Source organism: Lithobates pipiens, unplaced genomic scaffold (genome assembly GCF_037356315.1).
Source record: "Lithobates pipiens isolate NorthernLeopardFrog02 unplaced genomic scaffold, aLitPip1_a1.2 Scaffold_30, whole genome shotgun sequence".
NCBI lineage: Eukaryota > Metazoa > Chordata > Amphibia > Anura > Ranidae > Lithobates > Lithobates pipiens.
In genome coordinates, this window is record NW_027507791.1 from 97900601 (window position 1) to 97925820 (window position 25220).

General features: G+C 42.3%; 1 protein-coding gene across 1 annotated transcript in view; it reads right to left on the bottom strand.

Annotated features, from left to right (window-relative positions):
* The window catches only part of TTC6 (tetratricopeptide repeat domain 6), a 308030-nt gene that overhangs the window by 140485 nt on the left and 142325 nt on the right, over positions 1-25220 (bottom strand). Inside the window, exon 20 of the mRNA XM_077464674.1 lies at positions 17845-17921. Within this exon, the coding sequence (XP_077320800.1) occupies positions 17845-17921 (77 nt within the window). The remainder of the gene's footprint in view (positions 1-17844; positions 17922-25220) is intronic.

Here is a 25220-nt window from a genome sequence, read left to right on the forward strand (position 1 = left end):
TGAGAGGCATGTTGAGTCCATGGAATATTTTATATTTTGCCAAAAGTTGCGGGAATATTACAAACTTTTTTTTTTTTGCACAAAGTTGTCACTAAATGATATATTGCTCAAACATGCTATGGGCAGAAGTCAAATTACACCCCAAAATAAATTCTGCTGCTTCTCCCGAGTACGGGGATACCACATGTGGGGGACTTTTTGGGAGCCTAGCCACGTACGGGACCCCGAAAACCAAGCACTGCCTTCCGGATTTAAATATAAAATGCTACCAAAAAAACTGTTAGCGATCGCAGGGATCAGGCCTGACTCTGCGATCGCTGCAGTTATGTGTTTAGTGTTTTGTAAGTGACAGTGATCGATCGATACTGCACTTGGGTGGGCTGGGCAGAGGGGCAAAACGCAGGTGCTAGCAGGTATCTGGGCTGATCCCGCTAACAATGCGTTTTTTTGGAACCCTGAACTGCTGGGGACGCTAGTATAGATCTGATCAGATCAGATCAGATATTGATCTGTTCAGATTCTATACCACTACGGGAGGTGTATGCTTTGCGCGTGGGTGTTAGCTGTACTGGCACTAACCTAGCGCTGCCTGGGGCGACGCAGACCCTGACCCTAAAACCTAATTGATATCACCCGCCGGGTGATCAGGGGGTTAAACCTTTATTGGGTAATAAATGGTGGGTGCCCTGATGCTATAAAAAGCAAACTAACCAGAGTCACCCGTAACACTTATACTGTGATCAGTGGTGAAAGGGTTAACTAGGGGCAATCAGGGGGTTAAAACCATTATTGGGTAGTATGTCGGGGTACCTAGCGCTATAAAAACCTGGCGGTGAACCTAAAAAAATAACTAGCTACCTAGCGACAGTAGCGACACTGATGCAGCGATCAGAAAAATGATCGCTTAGTGACACTGGCAAAAGGGGGTGAAAGGGTTAACTAGGGGCAATCAGGATGTTAAAACCATTATTGGGTAGTATATCGGGGTACCTAGCGCTATAAAAACCTGGCAGTGAACCTAAAAAAATAACTAGCTACCTAGCGACAGTAGCGACACTGATGCAGCGATCAGAAAAATGATCGCTTAGTGACACTGGCAAAAGGGGGTGAAAGGGTTAACTAGGGGCAATCAGGATGTTAAAACCATTATTGGGTAGTATATCGGGGTACCTGGCGATATAAAAACCTGGCGGTGAACCTAAAAAAATAACTAGCTACCGAGCGACAGTAGCGACACTAATGCAGCGATCAGAAAAATGATCGCTTAGTGACAGTGGCAAAAGGGGGTGAAAGGGTTAACTAGGGGCAATCAGGATGTTAAAACCATTATTGGGTAGTATATCGGGGTACCTAGCGCTATAAAAACCTGGTGGTGAACCTAAAAAAATAACTAGCTACCTAGCGACAGTAGCGACACTGATGCAGCGATCAGAAAAATGATTGCTTAGTGACAGTGGCAAAAGGGGGTGAAAGGGTTAACTAGGGGCAATCAGGGGGTTAAATCTTTATTGGGGGTGATAGGGGGCTACCCTGGACCTAACACTAACTGCCCTGACAGTTTTTACTTTTACAACTGACACTGAATGCATTGATCAGTAAAGAAATGATCAATGCAATCAGTGACACTGTGACTGGGGGGGGGGGGGGGTACCTGTGTGTACCTACATGTCAGTGTAATGTTGGTGCACACTTACTATTAGTCTTCTACTCGTAGTCCGGTCAAAAAGACCGCCCCGAGGAGAATGACATCACTTCCTCCTTCCTGTGTAAACAATACACAGTGGGAGGAAGTTCGTCATTGGCCAGGAGCGATCCAGAGGGGGTGGCCAGAAACCAACGGCCATCCCCTCATCACGGATCGCTGCTGGAGGGAAACGGACCGCCGTATCCAGCGGGAGGGGGTCCGATCGGACCCCCCACCCGCTGGAAGGCAGGCACGTACATCTACGTGCTTGTGCCTGCCTGTGCCATTCTGATGACGTATAATGGCAATACGGCGGTCCTTAAGTGGTTAAAATGCTGTAAATATTCTAATTCAAAGAAAGATCTGGACTGCAGGCAGGCGAGTTAAGCACCCAAATTAAACGGTATACTGCATCCTTGACAATGCTATGTTGTTGTCAAAGATGCAGTATGCATTTTTACTATTGTCCTGCTGAAATTTGCAAGGCCTTCCCTAAAAAAGACATCATTTGGATGAAAGCATATCCTGCTCTAAAGCCTGGAAATAGCTTTCAGCATTGATGGTGCCTTTTCAGAAGTGCAAGCTGCCTATTCCATACGCACTAATGCACCCCCCACACCATTAGAGATACAGCCTTTTGAACTGAGAGCTGATAACAAGCCAGAAGGTTCTTCTCCTGTTAGTCCATAGGATGAGGTGCCCATGGTTGCCAAAAAAGATGTCAAATTTCAATTCGTCTGACCAAAGAACAGTTTTCCACTTTGCAACAGACCATTTTAAATGAGCTTTAGCCCAGAGAAGATGGTGGCATTTCTAGATCATGTTCAGATACGGCTTCTTCTTTGCATCATAGAGCTTTAACATGCACTTTTGGATGACATGGAGAAATGTGTTCCCAGACATTGATTTTTGGAAATATTCCTGAACCCTTGCAGTGATGTCCATCACAGAATCGTGTCTGTTTTTAATGCAGTGCTGTCCGAAGGGCCTGAATGAAAACCTCTTACAGACTCCAGAGGTACTAGAAGAGGTGACTAAAGAGCTAAATTTTTACTTCCAAACACATGACCAACCTGACTGTGATCCAAGCTTCTTATGGGAAGCACACAAACCAGTCATCAGAGGTATCTACATCATGCATGGAGCTTGCATTAAATGAGAACGCACGAAGCAGCTCTCCCAATTACTAAATAAGCTGGCAGCAACAGAATCTAGACACAAACATGCCCCCTCCCGAGTTTCAGAGATAGATCTTACAGTACTCAGGAAACAGATCACTGACCTGCTTTCATATAAAGCGAAAGCGGCATTGCAGTTCTGCAGAAAAACAAGCTACGAAACGGGGGACAAATGTGGGAAATTACTGGTGAGAATGGTCAGGGAACACAAACTTGCTACGTACATTCCACAGGTTGCCAGGAGCGACAGTCTAAAGGTGGTCCTTCCAGCGCAAATTGCCCAAGAATTCCATGAATTCTATTCTCATCTATACAATCTACCGATACCACCGTCGCCCCTTTCGGCCATTGAGGAATACATTAGAACATCTCAATTGCCATCTCTCTCCCCTGAGATCTCAGCGGAGCTAGATTCCCCTATATCCCTCCTAGAACTACAACAAGCATTAGGATCTATGAAACCAGGGAAAGCACCAGGCCCTGACAGATACACTGTACAACATTACAAGACACTACTCCCAATCTTGGGCCCACGCATGATCAATCTATTTAATGTGATCAACTCCAGCTCTTCTTTTGCCAGAGACACATTAGGAGCCCACATCTCCGTCATTCACAAAGAAGTAAAATACCCCACAGTCTGTGGCAGCTACAGGCCTATATCTCTGTTAAATGTAGATCTCAAGCTGTTCGCTAAAATTCTAGCTACCCGGGGTGCACAACACCTGCAAAAACGAATCCACCTAGATCAGGTTGGGTTTATTCCCACGCGGGAAGCAAGAGACAGTGCTTAATCTACTACATGTGACACAGTCCACAAAGACCCCCTGTGTCTTTTTAAATACTGATGCGGAAAAGGCATTTGACCGGGTGAACTGGTCATTTATGTTTTCTGTCCTCAGGCATGCTGGACTGGGGGAGGTGATTTTGGGCCGCATAGCCGGAGTATACTCCAACCCAACTGCACAAGTTAAGGCGAACGGGGTACTCTCGCAACCCTTCCCAATCAGAGATGGAACTACGCAAGGTTGCCCTCTATCCCTCCTCTTGTTTGCTCTTTCCCTAAAACCTTTCCTCTCTATGATCAGGTTGGATCCCGACCTACAAGGGGTAATAGTCAATAAAACACAGCATAAGACCTCAGCACATGCCGACGACCTGCTATTCTCACTAACAAATCCAGCAGTCTCACTACCAAATCTCCTAAAACAATTTGACACTTATAGCACACTATCCAACCTGAAGATAAATTCAGAAGCTATGGGAATCGCACTACCGCCACAAACCCTTGCGGTGGTGCAATCTGGATTCCACTTTAAATGGACATCTGCACAAAATTACTTAGGCACGAGCATCCCGGCAGACCTCTCCTGTATCTATGACGTAAATTTTCCTCCTCTATTAACAAAGACCAAAGTACTACTCGGTAAATGTAATGCAAACCTTCATTCATGATCCCAGTTGAAGTCTTGACGACGTAACGCGTAGGAACCCGGAAGTGACGTTCATATCCGGTCTGCTGCTGTGTCATTGTGCATTTCCCTAAATTTCGTTTTCCTCTTTGATTTATCCCTTTGAGTGTACCATTTACCACACATGAGGAAGTTGGAGGAGTCTCTAAGAATTTGCTGCACAGCCATCCCCGTGATCATCCCTGTTTACCTGGTTGCCCTGTATTAATTCCGCTGTTTACCTTACAGCGGTGAGGTAATTGCATAATATTAGCATCACTTGCACGGATCATCACAGAAGGATTGTTGGCTCAGCACGTTGCACTTTAATTTAGTGTATTTATTGAGTTACACTATCTGATTATGTATGGGACACTTTAATGTGCTTCACTGCGATCACGTAGATTTAGTTCTGTTTTTTTCGTTTTATATTATCATCTGTCACTCCTTGTTATAATTTTTTTTGTACTTAATTAATCACTTTTACACTATACCCCTGTTTTTGCATTTTGGTGTTTGCAGCATAATATATGCACTTAGTCACTTTATGAGCTATTCTTATATATTGTATAAATATTATACACTGAGTCACCTTTAGATGCATTAACGCACGTCTGCACTTTCAAAAATATTTTTTGCCATTTATATTTGCACTTTACTAATTTTTTACCTATTTTTAGGGTTCATTTTGTTTATTCACTATTGTCTCATATCTATGGTTGTAAATTAGCGCATCACACCCTTACCCTGTTTTAAATTCACACTAGTGAGAGCCAACTCATATAGTGATTGCTGCTTTTTTTCGCGGTTTTGTTTGCTTCTATTGTCCATAGAGCGCAGAAGTCTCTAGATATACAAACCTTCATTCATGGTTCTCTAGGAGTAATTTACTAAAAATTTGCATTTTGCCAAAATTCCTTTATCTATTTCAAACCCTACCGGTAAAAATACCGTCCTCATACTTCAAGCAGATACAGGCTTTATTCACCCCATTTTGTCTGGGCTCATAAGAAACTATGCATCCCCTGCACCCAGCTAACTATGCCTAAACACTGCGGAGGCCTGGCGTTGCCAGACATCCGGCGATATGATCAAGCAGTGCACCTTGGCAGAGTCATTGACTGGCAATGCCATGATGAACTGAAATTATGGGTACAAATAGAACAGAGTCAATCGCCCATACACTTGAAGAGAGCATTGTGGTGTTGGGACTTGATAGGAAATACCCTGAGACAAAGTGCACAAGCCACTCTGCAAACTTCGCAAACGACCAAGACATCACCTCTGACCCCGATTATTGGACACCCCAAATTCTCCGGGGGGGTTACAGCTCACACAGTTTTCGACCTTGCGACCTTGACTGAATCACTGCCTCTCAGTTTGTGATGGGGGATAAATGACCCACCATCGAGGAGCTGATGGACCCTTCAGGCTCCTATCAGCTTACACTTTGGAATGCAGCGCAAATAAATAATTTCCTCCAGACTATACAAGACCCCCAGACATATACTAGGCAACTAACCACATTTGAAGAGTACTACTCCCCCACGTCCTCTCCAAAATGTATGCCATACTTAACACACCACAGGAACAACCGACACTAGCCTGTATATGGAAATGGGAGACAGATTTACACCGCATGTTTACTACCTAACAAATTTAGAATATGATAAGCCTCTCTCTCAAATCTTCACTATGTACTAAGATACAAGAGACTAACTATAAGGTACTAACGAGAGGGTACATGACACCCAGCCAACTTCACACGTTTTTCCCAAACACACTACGACACTGTTGGAGATGTGGTACAGATAGGGGAACGATTTTACACATATTCTGGACATGCCCTAAATTGACAGCCTTTTGGACAGCGGTCCGCACCATATCTCAAAAATGTACTGATTTTCAGATTCCGAATGATCCAGCATTCTTCCTACTACACGTTTCCACAATATAGACCAGAACCTACAAGAAATCCATATTATGTCAGTTACTTAATGCAGCCAAAGCCTGCATTCCCTTACTCTGGAAACAGAACCCATGACAACAACCTTATGGCTCAAAAAGGTGGAAGACATAAAAAAGATGGAGGACTCGATACTGATGGCGACCGATAGACATGAGACATATAAAAAAAACATGGACTCTTTGGAATTTATTAATCTACTCGGAATAGGGCAAATCCCCCCTCGAGACATGAACAATAATATGGGTGCCAAATAAGAAAAGTCTTGAGTACATGACACCTAACCCCAGTTGCCATCTTTGAACCCCTCTCCTATCTCCCCTTACCCCCTCCCCAACTACCCCTTAGCTTTCCTCTCTTTACTAGCTTTTCTTACTTTCTTACTTTAGCTATCTTTACTTTATATTTAAACTGTTTGGTTAGGATTATACGGAATAGGACAGGGTCTTTCTGAGAGGTAGATAGAAAGGAGGTGGAAACCCCACGCCACTGCAACTCTACAGCACTGAAATAAAAGGGCACATCAACTTTGAGAATTTAAACTATTGATTGCTTGAGGTAATGTAACTCCCTATTTCATGTTTACCATCACTAGGAGGCTGCAACCTCCTTTACTGTATGTTATGCATACTGTATACAGACCTTGTTCATTCCTGGAAAATTTTATAAAACTATATTTGCAAAAAAAAACAAAAAAAAGTCTTTACAATTTTAAGTTGAGAAACATTATTCTGAAATATTCTTAAACTGACATTTTTAGACACAGCTGTTCACAGATTGGTGAATCTGTGCACATATTTAGTTCTGAGACACTCTGAGCCTCTAAGATGCCCTTTTTATACCCAGTCATGTTACTGACCTGTTGTCAATTAACCTAATTGGTTGCAAAATGTTCTTCAGCTCTTCCTTGTTAGAACCACTTTACTTTTTTGAGACGTGTTGCTGTCATCAATTTCAAAATTACCCATTTTTATTTCTTAAAATGGTACATTTACTCAACATTTGGTTTGTTTTCCATTTTCTATTGTGAATAAAATGTGGGTTTATGAGATTTTCAAATAATTGCATTCTGTTTTTATGTAGATTTTACACAGCGTCCCAAATTTTTTGGAATTGAAGTTGTAAAATGACCATGTCCCTAGCAAAGAAAATTTGGACCATCTCCTGTGACAAATTGGGCGGCCCACAAGGTCACATTTAGTGGTTATCTTATAAAAATAGCATCTCGTCTTAAAAAAATTTCTGACTCTTTAATAAGCGACAAGGAACAAGAATTGATGCTATTAATGAAAGTTGCGCTAATTATAATGAATGCATATTCATATATCCATACATGAATTCATAATATATACAAAAAGTCCACTTATGCAAAATTAATTGGTGTGTGATCAATCCTCTGTAATTCCAAATTCGAGTTCCGTGCTGTGCATGGAAATCAACACTACTGTGTGTATAATCCACCACGTCAAATCTACTCACTCACCAAAAATCCTCCAATATTAAGCATAACTATCCACTCCACCAGGGATGCTGAACTGTGATAATCAATGTAACCTTGATCTTTATTAACCATCCAGGTATCCTGTATGTTATATTGCACTCCCCTCTTGCTCAATCATATAATAAAAAAGATTGCGTAACATATTTGTTCCATATAAAAGCATTTATGTTAAAATAAAATGCCAACTCACATTTGCAAGTGCCCTCTGACCGGCACTAAGTCTATCCAGCAAACCAAATCTGTGGCTGTCACGTCGTTCCATGCATTGAAGCCGGCTTGCATTCCAAATCTCACCTGTGCTATTCACCAAGGGCAGGATTTTTTTTTTTTTTTTTTCTTTGTGACAAAAAGCGAGATCTGAAAAATACTCAACATGCCTCTCAGCAAATAGCGTGTCTACATTCCAAAATTGGGTCATTTGGGGGAGTTTTGGGCTATCTTGGTATTTCATGGCCTCCGAAACTGTGATAGGTAGTGAGGAGTGAAATCAAAAATGTAGCCCATTAGAAAGCCTGAAGGCCGTGATTGGTTTTCGGGGTCCTGTACGCGGTTAGACTGCCAAAACATCTCACACATGTTGTATCCAGGGCTGGACTTACCATTGGGCTTGACTGGGCTCGAGCCCATGGGCCCTGCCCAATAGGGGGCCCGCGGGCCCCGCCGAGATACATAGCCGAGTGTACTCTGCTCGGCTCCCCTCACAGTCACGCCCAGTCCCGCCCAATGGTAAGTCCAGCCCTGCTTGGGACTGCGAGAGGGCCCAAGAGCCACCGAGAGGACCTGAGAGCTGCCGAGATACACAGGACTCTGTATCTCGGCGGTGCCATTTTTAAACTTCAAGACTGCAATGACAAGGCTGCAAATGACAAGGCTGCAATGACACTGGACAAGGCTGCAGATGGAAGGGCAAGGCTGCAGATGGACACTGATAAGGCTGCATTGATGGACATTTAAATGAAAGTTTTTTTCTTAAACTTCCCTCCTAAAAGTAATTTTCTTTAAAATTCCATTCTAAACTTGGGGTGCGTGTTATATGCTGATTAATACGTTAATGTATAGAAGGTAGGGCCCGAAAGTGACTCAAGCCCAGGGGCCCCCACCACCCTAAGTCCTGCCCTGGTTGTATCCACATATTTAGGAGAAGCAGCAGAATGTATTTCAGGTTACAATTCCACATATAACCATGCCATGTTTGAACAATATAGCATTTAGTGACAACTTTGAGTAAAAAAAAAAAAAAAATCTGAAACTTGTGGCAAAATATAAAATATTTCATGGACTCAACATGCCTCTCGGCAAATAGTTTGGGGTGTTTACTTTCCAAAATTAGGTAATATGGGGGGGGGGGGGGGGGTTGTGCTATCTCGGCATTTTTATGGCCTTTCAAAACTGTGATAGGTAGTAAGGACTGAAATCAAAAATTGACAATTAGAAATCCTGAAGGCGGTGCTTGGTTTTCGGAGTCCTGTACGCGGCTAGGCTTCCAAAATGTCTCACACATGAGGTATCCCCATACTAAGGAGAAGCAGCAGAATGTATTTTGTACTTTATATCTTTATTAATTTCTTTTTCAATACAAAACAACTCATACAGCCTTCCAATAAAAAACCAGTAATAACACAGTGCCTGTTTGCAGATCCCTCCCCATCCTTCCCTTCCTACATTCATCACCCTCCCCACTCATACACTCCCTTCCATCATACTACCTACTTACTAAGAGGTACCTTCCTTCATCATTTTTACATACCATTCCTTCCATATCTTATCGAATTTTTTAATACCCCCTTGTCTCATATATGCTACTCTCTCTTTAAGAATAACCCTATTCATATTTTGCACCCACTCTCCGCTCGTGGGGGGTATGGCAGATTGCCATTTCTGAGCTATGAGTTTTCTAGCCTGGAAGAGACACCTTACTTTAGCTAGGTTACTATCCTTAGGGTCGCTACTTCCCTTAGTCCATCCCAATACACAACCCATCGGTACCATTTCTACTACCATCTCAAAAACCCTACTAACTATCGTCACAACCTCCCTCCAATACCGATGTAGCTTGGGACATCTCCAAAACATGTGAATCATGTCTCCTTCTGTCCTTCCACATCTAGGGCATGCTGCATCGCTCCTTCTACCAAATTGAGCCAACCTTTTGGGGGTATAGTACACTCTATACAATAACTGTAGATGTGAGAACCTTTGAGATGGAGAAATGGACACCCATGGTGCCACCTCAAGGATCCTCTCCCATTGATCTTCCGGAATATCACCCACATCAGACTCCCATTTTTTCCTATTTTTTTGACCCTGTTTTTTTTCCTGGGATTTCTTACACAGCTCCCCATATACTTTAGATATTAAACCTTTCCCTGATTTCGCTCGAAGTATGTCCTCTATTACAGGTATCTCACTCCATACTATTACTGTCCCCTGGAACTGTTTATTCAGAGCATGCCTAATCTGCAAGTATCTAAAAAAGGACTTTTTCGGAATTAGAAACTGATTCCTTAACTCTTGGAATTGTTTCATTCTACCGTTCCAATAAATCTGATGAACAAAGTGTATACCCCTTCTTTCCCATTCCCTTACTTGTCCTATTTTTAAAACCTCTTCCAGCTTATTATTTGCCCATAAGGGGGAGTATTCCGTAAATCCCCCATAACCCAATATTTTTTTAGTTGTCTCCCACACCTTTATCATTAATCCCAGGGTAGGGACCTCTCGTATACAAGCCCCTGCCTCTAATGCTACTACTAGTGACCTTCCGAGGAATTGTTCGAGAGGAGAACCCTTTTTCCACCCCCCTCTCTCCAATTCCTCTCCTGCCAGATGTTGTAGCTGAGCTGCTATAAAATAGTTAAACGGTTGTGGGAGCGCAACTCTCCCCCCCCCCCCCCGTTACTTGGAAGTTGCAGGGTCTTTAGCCCAATGCGTGCTCGTCCCCCCTTCCACATTAATTCTCTAAATATGGAGTCTATCTTATAAAACCAGTCCTTATATATCCATACTGGAGAGTTGTGTAATACATAGAGAAGTTGCGGCAAAAAAATCATTTTGATAAGATTACATCGACCCGCTACTGAAAGTGGCAGTTTCTTCCATATCTTAATTTTTTGTTTAAATTTGGATAACAGTGGGACTAGATTATTTGTCACATATTGCTTAGGGTCTTTAGAAATGCAGATACCCAGATATTTCATCTTACTCACTATCTGAATATGTGCAGCTTCACATGGTAGGGGGCCATCTAATGGATCTATAGGCAATATACAGGATTTATCCCAGTTTATTTTTAGGCCCGCTAGGTGTCCAAAATTGGTAATTCTATACATCACTTCCCCTATGGAATGCTGAACATCTCCAAGAAGAAAAAGGAGATCATCTGCAAATAATACTACTTTTTCTTCTTCCTCCCCTCTCCTAAAACCTTTTATCCTCATATTTGATCTCAGGGATATAGCCAAAGGCTCAATCGCCATGGCGAACAAGAGGGGGGACAGGGGACACCCCTGCCTCGTACCTCTCTTCAATCGGATCCCAACCGAACTCTCGTTGTTAACTCTAATCCTTGCTTCCGGACATCTATACAACATTTTAACCCATTTTATAAATACCGGGCCCACCTTATATTCTCTCAAAACTCTCCACAGATAACTCCCTTCCAGTGAATCAAAGGCTTTAGCAGCGTCTAGGGATAAAACAGCTCTCTGGCCATCTCCATCCACTGGTATCTGGAGGTTCAAAAAAACTCGTCTTATATTTGTACTTGTGGATCTCCCCGGGATGAATCCTGATTGATCGGGATGGATAATTTTCCCTATCACTCCGTTCAATCTATTTGCCAAGACCTTAGCTAGGATCTTTACGTCCAGATTCAACAGAGAGATAGGTCTATATGATGAGGGGGAAAGAGGGTCCTTGTTTTCCTTTGGCAACACTATTATATTTGATTCTCTCATTGAGGGAGGTAGTTCTCCTGCTTCTATCGCCCAATTGAGAACTTTTAGGAGCTCCGGGATTAATACCTCACCAAAATGACGATAGACCTCCACCGGTAGGCCATCTGGTCCTGGGGCTTTCTGGCCTGCCATTTCTTGTACTATACGCCGAATCTCTTCGATCGTTATAGGACCGTCTAGCATATCCCCATCTTCTTTCGAAAGGTGGGGAATAGCTAGCGGACTGAAGAATAAATCCATTTCCTCCCTCATCTCGGCCTGATTAGATTGATATAGATCCTCGTAATACGCTCTAAATCTCTCTAAAATATCTGATTTATTGGTGGATATCCTACCTTCTGCCATACTAATCCTTGGTACCATGGACGGAGCATAGTTTGTTTTCACCAGATGTGCTAGCATCCGGCCCACCCTTTCCCCCTCCCCAAATACTAGTTGTTTCTGAAATAAGCATTTATTTTCAGCCTTCTCCAGCATTATATGACGATATTCCTGCTGCGCTTTTATCCATTTTTTCTGATTATCTAGTGTTGGGTTTTTAATGTACTGAATTTCTAAATTTACCACATTCCTTGAGGCATTCTCCTCTCTTTCCCCAAACTGTTTTTTAATTTTAGACATCTGTTGTATTAAGAGACCTCGGAGATAGGCCTTTAGTGCATCCCATACCATCCCTGTCGGGGCTGAGCCTGTATTCAAATTTATGAATTATTTAAGTGAGCTCATTACTTCCTTTGGTTCTCTCATAAGCTCCAGCCAGATAGGGCTGAATCTCCACCCTGTTTGCTGACTTCTCTCTCCTATATCCAAGAAGCTCTTTATTGCTGAGTGGTCCGATAGGCTTCTTGGCATATAGCTTATTTTTTTCATTAGTGCTACCGCCTCATCGTTCCCCATAATCATATCTATCCTTGACAGAGTTGAATAAGTGGTGGAAAGACACGAGAAGGTTCGGGATTTTGGATTCTGGAGTCTCCAGAGGTCCTTCAAACCCATTTCTCCCAAGAACTGTGACAAGCGACTCTCGCTTGTACCCCTTTCCGGTTTATCCAACACAAATTCAACCAAGTCATATAGAATATCCATAGTGGATGGTGGTGGTATATAAACATTGGCCAAAATCAAAGTCTTTCCCTCTAAGATACCATATAAGAAGATATACCTTCCTTGTTCATCGATCTTCACCTGGAAGCAGTTAAACGAAACCCCCCTTTTAATAAAAATACTAACCCCCCTAGAAAAGGAGGTGTGGCATGAATGGTATTGGATATGATATTCCCCCCACCCCAACTGTGTAGTGATGGTTTTTGTAAAATGTGTCTCCTGGAGAAAGAGAAGCATTACTCCGTGAGACCTAGCTGATAGCTTGACTGCCATCCTCTTCTTCGGGTCCCCCATCCCTCTAACATTCCAAGAGTACAAAGTAAGACCTCCCCTCTCTAATACAGTGCGTTCACTCATTACTAATTATAGTACCAATACCTAAAAACTAGTGTGTATAACTCATCTTTATTATTCCCTTTAATATAATAGGCTTTCAACCAATGTTTCCTTGTGCGTGCATATCCTCGTGACCCTCCTTTGGTATTCTCTTTTAAGAAATTAATTTTTGCCCTTTGTTTAATTGTAAATAATTGTGCTCTGTATAGTGCTCTTCTCACAAAGAAAAACCTCTTCCACACTTCTCCCACCTGCCAATCAAACTTTAAACACCATAAACTTCTTTCTCGCCACCCATACCATTCTCTTTTCTTACACACTTCTCCCATTGCCTCTTTAGGCATCACCTGGGGCCTTCTTCTGTGACCTTCCCATACACACCTTATCTGTGAAACACTCCACGTTTTTTTTTTTTTTTACTTAAACCTTATTGCCTACCCGGCCTCCCACCCCACCCCTCCCCTCCCCCCAAAAATCTCCAAATAAGAATGTTACCCCATGCAACTGGTAAGGGAGGCGAGCACCCCGCCACCCCCTCCGACCAGAGGGGGGACATGCGTGACCCCCACCTCCCTCAGCTCTCCCTCCCCTTTCCTCTCCTCTTTTCCCCAATCAAGAATGTATTTTGGGGGGTAATTCCACATATAACCATGCCATGTGTGAGCAATATATCATTTAATGACAACTTTGTGTTAATTTTTATTTTATTTTTTTCATTTTTCAATTACATGTGACAAAAAAATAAAATATTCAATGGGCTCCACATGACTCCCAGCAATTTCCTTGGGGTGTCTACTTTCCAAAATAGGGTAATTGGGGGGGGGGGTTGTACTGCCCTGCCATATTAGCACCTCAAGAAATGAGATAGGCAGTCAAACTAAAAGCTGCGTAAATATCAGAAAATATACCCTAGTTTGTAGACGCTATAACTTTTGCGCGAACCAATAAATATACGCTTATTGACATTTTTTTTACCAAAAATATGTGGATGCATACATTTTGGCCTAAATGTAGGACTAAAATTGAGTTTATTGATTTTTTTATAACAAAGTAGAATATAATTTTTTATAAAAAAATTTCGGTCTTTTTCCGTTTTATATCACAAAAAATAAAAATCGCAGAGGCAATCAAATACCATCAAAAGATATCTATTTGTGGGGAAAAAAAGGACGTTTGGTTACAGAATTGCAATTACCAGTTAAAGCAGTGCAATGCTAAAATTGTAAAAAGTGCTCTGGTCATCAAGGGGCCAATTCTACCGGGGCTGGAATGGTTAAAGAACTGGCAGGTTCATGCACTTTCCTGGTTGGGTAGAATAGTGGCCATTAAGATGACAGTTCTTCCTCATATCCTATATCATTTTGGGTAATTGCTGATTTCAATACCATTTGCATTCTTTACAAAACTTCAATCGCTGGTTTACTAATTAATTTGGGGTGGTGGTGGATGTAGGGTGGCCCACTCCACTCTGTACATTTCTAAGTGGAGGGGTGGACTAGCAGTTCCTCATTTTTGAGGTACTATAGGGCTGCTCAATTTGTACAACTCTTACTTTTTTGTAAACATACCAACCTGTCTGGGTATGGTTGGAGGCGCAGGCTGCTCCCTCACTAGATATAGGCCTCCTGATGTGGCTCCTAACAAGAGAACGTTGGGATATTCTGAGTCCTTCTTTATCCCATTCTCTACAACTCTGAGACACAGTGTGCAAAATATATCCGTTGAAGTCTCCCCACTCCCCCGTAGCCTCTATAATTAATAACCCACATTTTTGTCCAGGACAGAATGCCCAACAATATGGTGGGCTAACAAAGGCCTTTACAGATAGCACACTTCATAGATCACAAAGAGATTAGGCGACTGTCTTGTTTTCTGGACACGCCCCAGACAGAATCCTTTCACCTGTATCAAATTGCTAATTTTATAAAATCCCTGAGTATGGATCAGACAGACATAACCACTAAGACCTTATTTGAAAAGAAATGCCTATGCAGACCTGAGTCACATGGGGGGATTTCGGAGCTCTATACCCTCTTAAATAGTCAGTGGACTAAGCTCTCTTACCAAATGGCATAGGATTCAGACCTGGGAGAGACTATAGAGGAGGAGGTATGGGTGCAGTGGTCAACCATGGTGCACAAAGGAATACTCAATGTTTCATTAGTGGAAGCAAATTACAAGGTGCTGTCCAGATCGTACCTGATCCCGATGAGTCTGGCAAGAGTGTACCCTGGCACTTCACCACTTTGCTTCAGAGGGTGTGGGGGTGAGAGGTCCGAAGGACCAGCAATTTTGGATCAGAATATTCACCCTTGTCTACTCAGTGACAGGACAAAACATACCTAAAAATCCTAAAATGACACTGTTTGCAGATTTGCTGGACAAGATCCCTAGACATCTCCGAACTCCTTATTTTTCTATTTTCTTAGCAGCTAAAATTACTATAGTGCAAGCATTGAAATCTCCAGTGGTCAATGTTGCATTAGTAAAACAAACTTTTCTGGATCATGGTCAATGAAAACCGACCAGTATCCTCAGAGACAAACAAGCCACACGTGAAAAAGTGTGGTCCCCCTAGATTAAATGCCTTCAAACCCCATAGCTCCCAGGAATTAAGTGGTTGGGGCCTGGGCTGAGGGAATCGACTCACTTTTTTTTTCTCTCTTGTTACGCTTTGTAACATTTATCATATTAATTCAAATGGAGAGTCCTAGAGCCTCTAGTATTTCAATATCAATATGGGAGCTAGGTAGAATGCCTTGAGGTGCTAGAGCTACCTTGGTGATAGGTGCTCCTATATTTGGTTATATTACTGCGTTAACGTTGGATCATCTGTTGCAGTAATGTTTTGGGAAGTACTGTTTCTGATCTGTTTATGCTACAGAGTAATTATAATTATCTTACATATGCCCTGGGCAAGCAGTAATCTAATTGGGTTGGATTTACCTTTTACAATTGTTTTTTGTATTATATTTACAATGAGCTGACACTTGATTACCCTTGAGGGTGCATTGATATTTCTATATCTGTACTGTTTGTATTCTAATAAGTTTGTTAAACTTTTGAATACAATTTGGACCAGCTGTTACATCACTACTGTGTCCTATAGTGAAGTGGCAGCCAGCAGGAGATTTACAGGGTGAAATGGGGGACACACTATCTGACACACCTAAAAGTTATAGCACTGGCACCCATAGCTCTGCAACAGAGCAGACTGAACTTGCTACCCAGTGGACAGGTATGCGTTCAATATCTTCTTTTATGATATGTCATTGGTTTAAACATCTGTTTCATAGTGACTGGGTTGCTTTAAACAAAGCAAAGTTCTGTTCAGTTTAATCAATTCACTTTTATCAATCACCAGTTTTTGTTATTTAAAAAAAAAAAATTCAGATTGGCCTGGAAGCAAGAAGAAAATTACTAAGCAGGTATAATAAGAACTCCGGATTCACCCAAAGGTGGTTATACATCTTCATTATCATATAGCAGGTATGTTTTCATATAAGGCATTACTAATTTTGCAGCTGTTTATTCTTCTCAAGTTTTGAACATGCAAAAAAGTTCAACTGGTCAACATATCAATCAGAGTAATTAACTGTCAATATATGACTCAATGTAGTTCCATGAAAGAGCAAGGAAGGGTGATATGTAAAGTCTGTAATCTTTAATTTTGTCAAAAACTCCTCTTCAATTGGTGCTGACCATATACTTTCTATATGCACAGCACCTTCTAGTAGCTGAAGAGAAAAAGTACAGCTTACCTTGTACATTGAAAGGATGGTGCAGGATGCAAAGTGTGCTCTATTTTTTGTAGTTCGGGTAGCAAAAAATGACCAGAAATTGAACTTCCGCTGATCCAGTCCGCCCCCCGGGGGAGCAGATACCTAATACAGCTATTTGCTCCCACTTCTGGCAAAAGAGCTCGCAAAATCTGTGGTGAACTATTTCATGTCCGGCCCCTCCTCCATCCTTCCTGCTGTCTTCTGGGAGACACACAGGTCCCAGAAGACAGAAGGGACGATTCAGAACATGCAGCGCGACTTGCGCATGTGCAGCAGGGAACCAGCCTGATTCCCTTACTGAAGATGCTGGCGCCTGAACCCGGAGCCGAGGGACGGGTCGGCTTCAGGTGAGGACATAGCGGGCGCCCTGGACAGGTAAGTGTCCTTATTTTAAAAGTTAGCAGCTGCTTTTCCGGCGGAACTCGGCTTTAAAGATGCTTGTTGAACAGAGAAGCAGGTATTTTTTGTGATTTTGTTAAGGGGACAGTTTAGACATAAATACAGTAGGGTAGGAGAAGCAGCAAAAGAAGCCCATCAGTTGTGCTGAAATGCTCATGTGCTAAGGGACATGCTGATAGGAGGAAAGAGCAGAGTGACAGAGAAATAAGCTGATCATTGTTTCAGCTTCTCCTTCACAGTCCAATTACAGACTAGGGGAAGGACAAGACCTTTAATTGCTACCTAACTGCAGTAGGGAAAAGTCAGGTCACCACTTGCCAAATAGGTAGACAGAGCTCTTCAAAGCTCAGGACTGGATGAACAGAAATACAAATAATTTGGAAAGTAAACAGCTCCCTTATATTCAGTATATTGCAGAGGTACATGTTGCAGACATTAATGTACATATGCAGTAAATTAATGTAACGTTAATGATAACACTGCCTACCTTGAGTCATCTCAGCTGCGTGGTAAATGCAGAAGCTGGCGAGATCATAGCTCTTCATCTCATACAGATACTGTCCCCTGCAGGAGACAGACATTGTAATCGCTAATGACCAACATGGCCTTTATTTGTTAATATCAGCAGAGTCCTAATGAAATGTGACCTTTCCCAACTGATTATACTGGCTGTACCCTGTGGCTCTCATTAAAACAAAATATATAGAAAAAAAGATGATGATCTATTTTTTTTACATGATTTACAGCAACCTTATGGGAAAAAATAACTTTTGACCTTCTCTATGTGTCTAATTCTGATGTTTATTAGCAAAAATAAGCAAAATCAAATAAATTCATTGTAATCTGCTTTCCAGTTCATATTATTCTAATACTACAGTTTTCTATTTTATGTATGCATAACAGCTAGTGATATTACTGTTCATTCTTCTATTTTAAACCACTGCAGATAATTCAACTGTTAAAGTTGAACTCCACCCAAAGTCAATAATTATACTACAAATACATCATCTTAATATATAATTCTTTATTCAATATTTTTTCAGTTATAACAAAGCATATGAACAATACCATATAATATAATACATCCTCTTTTAGTTAAAAAAAAGTTACATATCATTGTAAAGTTGTGCGTTTGCAAATGTGTGCTAACTAAACCCCTGTTTTTATCGCATACTGTTAGACAGGTTCATTTGGTTTGTAAGTAGATTGGTTGAGTTGAGCTGGGAATTTCTCTGGTTTTATCAATGTAAAGAGCTCCTTGTATTCCAGGTTCTTACCTGGTCATCCCACTAGTTCCTTTAATACCGCTTTATTTAGCATGGAGGGCCATGAATGGTGACCCTGAATTCCAAGCTCCTTAGTCGACCCACTGATCCATCTCCACATACCTGTAAATGAATCGTTGTGCCAGCACCTAGTACCCTACCCTGTTCTCAGACATGAACATGATCATCTTGCTCCCTACCATCCTCAAAAGAACCTGCCCACCACCCGGACAGGAAGAAACCCAATTGAGGCACTGATGGTCCCATGACTGTGTTAAAGTGATTATAAACGATCACCTTGTAAAACAACCCATTCTGTTCAAAATATAATTCTCTGTTCTCAGCTGCATAAGAGCTGAGGGGAGGAGAAGCAGCAGTACATGAAGCTTTCCAGGGAATGGCTGTCCAGCAGGAGCATGTCAGGACAAGTCTGATCATTGGAGGAGAGCACACAGAGTTCCCAGCACAGCTAGAGAACTGACCACGGTGTGCTTTCCTGCTTAGTGTGGTCAGTTTTTAATAGGAAAGCAGAGGGACTGGTAGGAACATCAGGGTCAGGGATTTCACATAAAGGAAGCAATACAAAGTGTTGGGGTAACAATTGCTTTAAGTAATGTACAAATTAACACGTTAGAGTTCATTCTTAAAATATTACTTGCTAGAAAGGGCTAATAATGCTTCACCTATAATTATCTCTGGGTGCGCATACTCACCTTCTAATTTAAGTGATAAAACGTCTTATTAAATTATACCATACGTACTATTCCATGTTTATGTTCTCAAAATTCTCTCTTTTTAATGTGTGCCAGAGGTATAGCACATTGCTTCTAGGTGGAATGGAAAATGGGAACAATGCTAGTACAGTGACATGAATCCATAGAGTATTTGGCCAACCTCTGGACACCTGACTGTTACATCGACATAAGCTTGTCTTTATAGGCTGTTGCAACAATGCAATTTAATGGGAACACCTGAGCTAAATAATTTGGAGAGTTGTCTATCTACATAATTTTCTCCTATAGCATATTTTTAATGATGTTAGATCTAGAGAAACATTCCCCTATAAATAGTGGCGAGTCCAGATGCAATGTGAAGAGTGTCAGACATTAAGTCCAGTGGCAATACATTCACCCAAGATTCATCTGGCTAGCACAGATCTGCCTAAATAAAATGCATTTGGAAAGAGAACTCAACCAGGAGGCACAAACCACAAATAGACAAGAAAGCAGACAAATCTCTTTTTAAAGGTACTTTGTATACTAGTAGCGCAAATTATCCAACATGTTTCAGGGCAAAAAAATATCCCCTTTATCAGGGCTATGAATGTAAATATATAAAAAAGATATGAAGTAAAACAATCAGTAGTTGGTTGGAAAGTTTGCATATTATTTAGTTTCTTCTTACTGAATGTATGTTTCTTTAACTATTATGAGTGCAAGCAAGCTACCTACCTACCACCTACTAATTCCTGCACTGGAAGAAATTTGCTGTGCACCTAATGCCTTGTACACAGACATTCCGGCAACAAAATCCATCAGATTTTTTCCGATGGATTTTGTGCCAAACTTGTGTTGCATACACACGATCGGACAAAGTTGTCGGAAAATCCGATCGTTCGGAATGAGGTGACATTCATTGTGTACGACAGGACAACGTAGAGGCTAGTAGCCAATAGCTTTGGTCTCGTAATTTAATCTGAGCATGCGTGGCACTATGTCCATCGGAATTCTCTACAAACGATCCGCAAAGGTCTGATTGGATTTTGTTGTCGGAAAATTTTAGATCCAGCTCTCAAACTTTTTCCGTCGGGATGTTCGACGGACAAAGTCCGATAGAGCCCACACACGATTGGATTTTCCGACAACATAATCCGATCGGACCTTTTTTCTTTATCTCCTACAGATCTAGTAAAACAATTATAAGAAAACCAAGGAAGAAACCAAAAATGCTACCAAGCCTTTCAGGAATGGTAAAAACAGGGCCTGGAAATATCAAAACCAATTGAGGCAGACTTTCCACATAGGCTGATCTGACAATATCAACGACTGCAGTTTTGGCAGAAAACACATCATGTTCCTCCAAATAACAATGGGAATGGATTGCTCACCTACTCCACAAACCTGTACCGAACAGCACAAGGCCTTGACTAAGAATGCCACAAGACAAGAGTAAAAAAGAAAAGCCTAGAAATGCCTGCACCAGGATCTTTAGGCTGATATCAGAAAGAAGAGATACACCCCTAACAAACTAGGACAGAGATCTCTGGAGATTCATGGTCTGAATGCAATAACATATGTACATAAGAAATCACCAGAAACCAGGGGGACGTGGTCTGCCAGCACCGGAGATGGACGCATAGACGCTGAGCTCGTCAGCCCGAGGGGAGATAAACGAAGCGTCTCAGACCCAATCTGCTTATCCATCCGTGGCCATCCTCACTCCTCAGCAGGGGGAGAACGCAGGGAACGATGTCTCGAAAGAGGAACAGTGAACACCATCCCCAAAAACTGATGGCTTTCTTCGTCAATCCTCCCGCTAAGGTCAGTGAAACTAAAGATGGCACCGGCGCGGCCGCGACCGCACCCCAAGAGGCATACACATACCTTCCTGATGAAATACAGGGAGATCAAGACACACTGCTCGCATCCCAGCCATCCAGCCATAGTGCAGAAGCAAACCCGATTACAGGCAGCCCCACAAAAACCCACATGAGGCTGAGTTCTCAGCCATCAGCCCTGTAAATTGAGCCTCAGGCTTTCCTCCCCTTCCAGTCTAACCAAGCCCTGCAATCCTCCATGTCCTCATTTCCTACAACAGGTCAGCCTGTGTCAGACACCACACATAAAGAGATGCTGCTTTCTCTCCAATCCTCTCTAATGACTGACTTTTCATCTCTATTCACCAAAATATCCACCGATATGCATGTTATGGATGCAAGAGTGTCACACATAGAGAGTAGCATGGCAGAATGCACCACTACTGTCAATGACCTCATTGACATGTACGACGACATAAAAGATGAACAATCCTGGGTACAAGCCAAATTGGCGGATTTAGAGGATAGATCCAGGAGGAATAATATAAAACTGAGAGGTATTGCTGAATCGATTCCACCTCCGGATCTTCCTAAATATGCCAAGGAATTGATTTGCATGATCATCCCTGAAATCCCGCCAAGAGACCTCATAATCGATCAAATTCATAGAATCGCTAAACCCTCACATCTTGCTGCCTCCGTCCCCAGAGACGTGCTGATGTGAATACACTTCTTCCACGTCAAAGAAAAAATTCTAACAACAGCCAGGAGTAGCCCACGACTCCCTGCTCCATACGACAACATACTTCTATTTCCTGACTTATCTAAACATAAATTGCAACTGCGAGGACAACTAAGCCCAGTTACCAAGAGCCTCCACAACCATAAGATACTGTATAAATGGAGACACCTAGCAACACTACTTGTTACACATGAGGGATCGTCCCACACGATCAACAATCTCAACAGTGGCCTACGACTCCTCCACACCTGGGGAATAATCCTTGACCCCCCATTGGACGGCACTCCACCACTGGAAACACAAGGTCCTAATACCTCTTTCCGCCGCACGCACCGAAAGCTCATCGCTTGACCAGAATAAAAAATCTAGCCCTAAACGGGGGCCTACATCCACACCCTAAGGATCTTCTCCCCGGCTACCCGATGCAAAACTTTTAGCTACCAAGCTCTTGACTTTAAGTACCCCCTCAATGGTATAGCTGAACCATAAGCTTCTCTATACCACCGGCTTACACCTTCCCCACTAGCACTGCTAGATTCTTTTTAACCACTTAAGCCCCGGACCATTTTGCATCTAAAGGACCAAGCCCCTTGTTGGGATTCGGCACTGCATTGCTTTAACTGACAATTGCGTGGTCATGCGACGTGGCTCCCAAACAAAATTGGCATCCTTTTTTTCCCACAAATAGAGCTTTCTTTTGGTGGTATTTGATCACTTCTGTGTTTTTTATTTTTTGCACTATAAACAAAAATAGAGCGACAATTTTGAAAAAAATGCAATATTTTTTACTTTTTGCTATAATAAATATCCCCCAAAAATATATAAAAAAAACTTTTTTTTTCCTCAATTTAGGCCAATACATATTCTTCTACATATTTTTGTTAAAAAAAAAAAAATCACAATAAGCGTTTATTGATTGGTTTGCGCAAAAGTTATAGCATCTACACAAAAGGGGATAGTTTTATGGCATTTTTATTAATAATCTTTTCTTTTTACTAGTAATGTGACTGCGACATTATGGCGGACACGTCGGACAATTGTGACACATTTTTGGGACCATTGGCATTAATACAGCCATCAGTGCACTGATTACTGTAAAAATGTCACTGGCAGTGAAGGGGTTAACCACTAGGGGGCAGTGTAGGGGTTAAGTGTGTGTGTGTTTTCTTTACTGTAGGGGGCGTGGCTTGGCGTGTGACGTCACTGATCGTCTTTCCCTATAACAGGGAACAGACGATCAGTGACAGGCTCACTAGGAAGCACGAGGAGAGCTTTGTTTACACTTACCTCTCCCCGTTCTTCAGCTCTGTGACCGAATCGTGGGACACCGGGTCCCTCGGCCACGGTCAAGAAGCTCAGGACCGGGTCGCGAGTGCACCGTCGGCTGCGCGCGCGACCCACGGCTGGGCACTTAAAGGGCAACGTACCTGTACGTGCTTGTGCCCAGCCGTGCCATTCTGCCGATGTATATCGGCGTGAGGCGGTCCTTAAGTGGTTAAAGTTTGTATTACTGTTTTTGACTGTTTCTCATTGTTAACAGCGCTATACTACAACACCCGCTTTGTTACATTGCTGAATCTGTCGACAGAGACCAAGACTAAGACCAACGGGAGCCAACAAAGAGACAACGGAAGACTCCGCTTTCCATTTCCGACCCACCAACCACTAACTGTAAGTATCAACAGCTGTCTGAGCCACATTCATCTCACCAACAATGTCTATCATGATTCTTTCCCTAAATGCAAATGGGCTCAACCACCCCGCTAAAAGACATTCAGTTGGAAAACAGCCCAAGAAACCAACAGCGACATCCTGCGTATACAGGAGATGCATTTTGCCATTGAAGCCATCCCGATATGCAAAAACACACATTTCCCACATTCTTTCACAAGAAGCACAAGCACAAGAAAAAAAGAACACAGCACAGACACTCTCATGGCCAAAATTAAAAGCTTAGAAACCCAAATTAAATCGAAACCTCACCTCGCTGCCAAGGCACAGCTACTAGATCTCAGACAAGATCTTAGGTCACACCTTTTGCAATCCTTTGAAAAAGCACACAGAAAATTCAGAGCCACTTGCTATTCTACCTTCAACAAGGCAGGTAAAGCCCTAACTAACCGTATTAAAGCCAGAAGAATCAAACACAAAATAGAATATCAATACCAACCTCACACCAAAGATAAGTTAAGAAACCCCCAGGCGTTAGTTAATGCCTTCAGCATATACTATAGCGACTTATATAACTTGAAACAAGACCCAAAGACACACCAACCCACACTCGAAGAAATTAATACATTCTTAAACCAAACCAGCTTTCCAACTCTAACGACTGACCAGCTGACCAGACTAAATGAACCATTCACAGAACTGGAAATTGCAAACACTATCAAATCCCTACCAGACAAAGCAGCAGGAGCCGACGGCCTCACATGTGCATACCTCAAACAATTCTCTCGCCACTTAATTCCCCATCTAAAAACCATGTTTAATAAAGCAACCTCTGAAGCAAAATTCCCAAATGAATCACTAAAAGCAGAGATTGTTACCCTACCGAAACTGTGTAAAGACCCAGTTGCACCCCAAAATTTTTACCCGATATCCCTTTTAAACTTAGACATAAAAATCTATGCGAAGACATTAGCCACCCGATTACTCAACATCATGCCCACCCTAATTCACAAAGATCAGTCCGGACGCCAGGCACCAGATGCTACTAGAAGGTTAATAAATATTATCCATTATGCAGAGTCCAGTGGAACGCCTTCTCTGCTCCTGTCTTTGGATGCAGAGAAGGCGTTCGATAGGATACACTGGTTATAATTACAGCAAACCCTTCTAAAATGTGGTTTTAAAGGTAACATATTGAACGCCATCTTAGCACTCTATTCCACCCCCTCGGCCCAAGTATTCTCAGCGGACATGATAACCCAACCATTTAACATATCTAACCAGACAGGGCTGCCCATTATCCCCTCTCATCTTCAACCTAATAATAGAACCCCTGGCAGAACACATTAGGCAAAATCCCAAAATCACAGGATTTAAGATAGGAAATGCATCCCATAAAATAAACCAATTTGCAGACAATGTTATTCTTAGGCCGCGTACACACGGGCGGACTGTTCGCCCAACCTTGTCCGCTGAACAGTGTTTGGGCGGACAGTCCGCTCGTGTGTGGGCTTTCAGTGGACAGTTTCAGCGGACAGTTGGACGGACAAAGTCTTTCGGAAATTCCGAAAAACTGTCCGCTGAAACCGTGTTTGAGCGAACAGTCCGCCCGTGTGTGGGCCTGTCCGCTGTACTTTCGAAATGAGCGG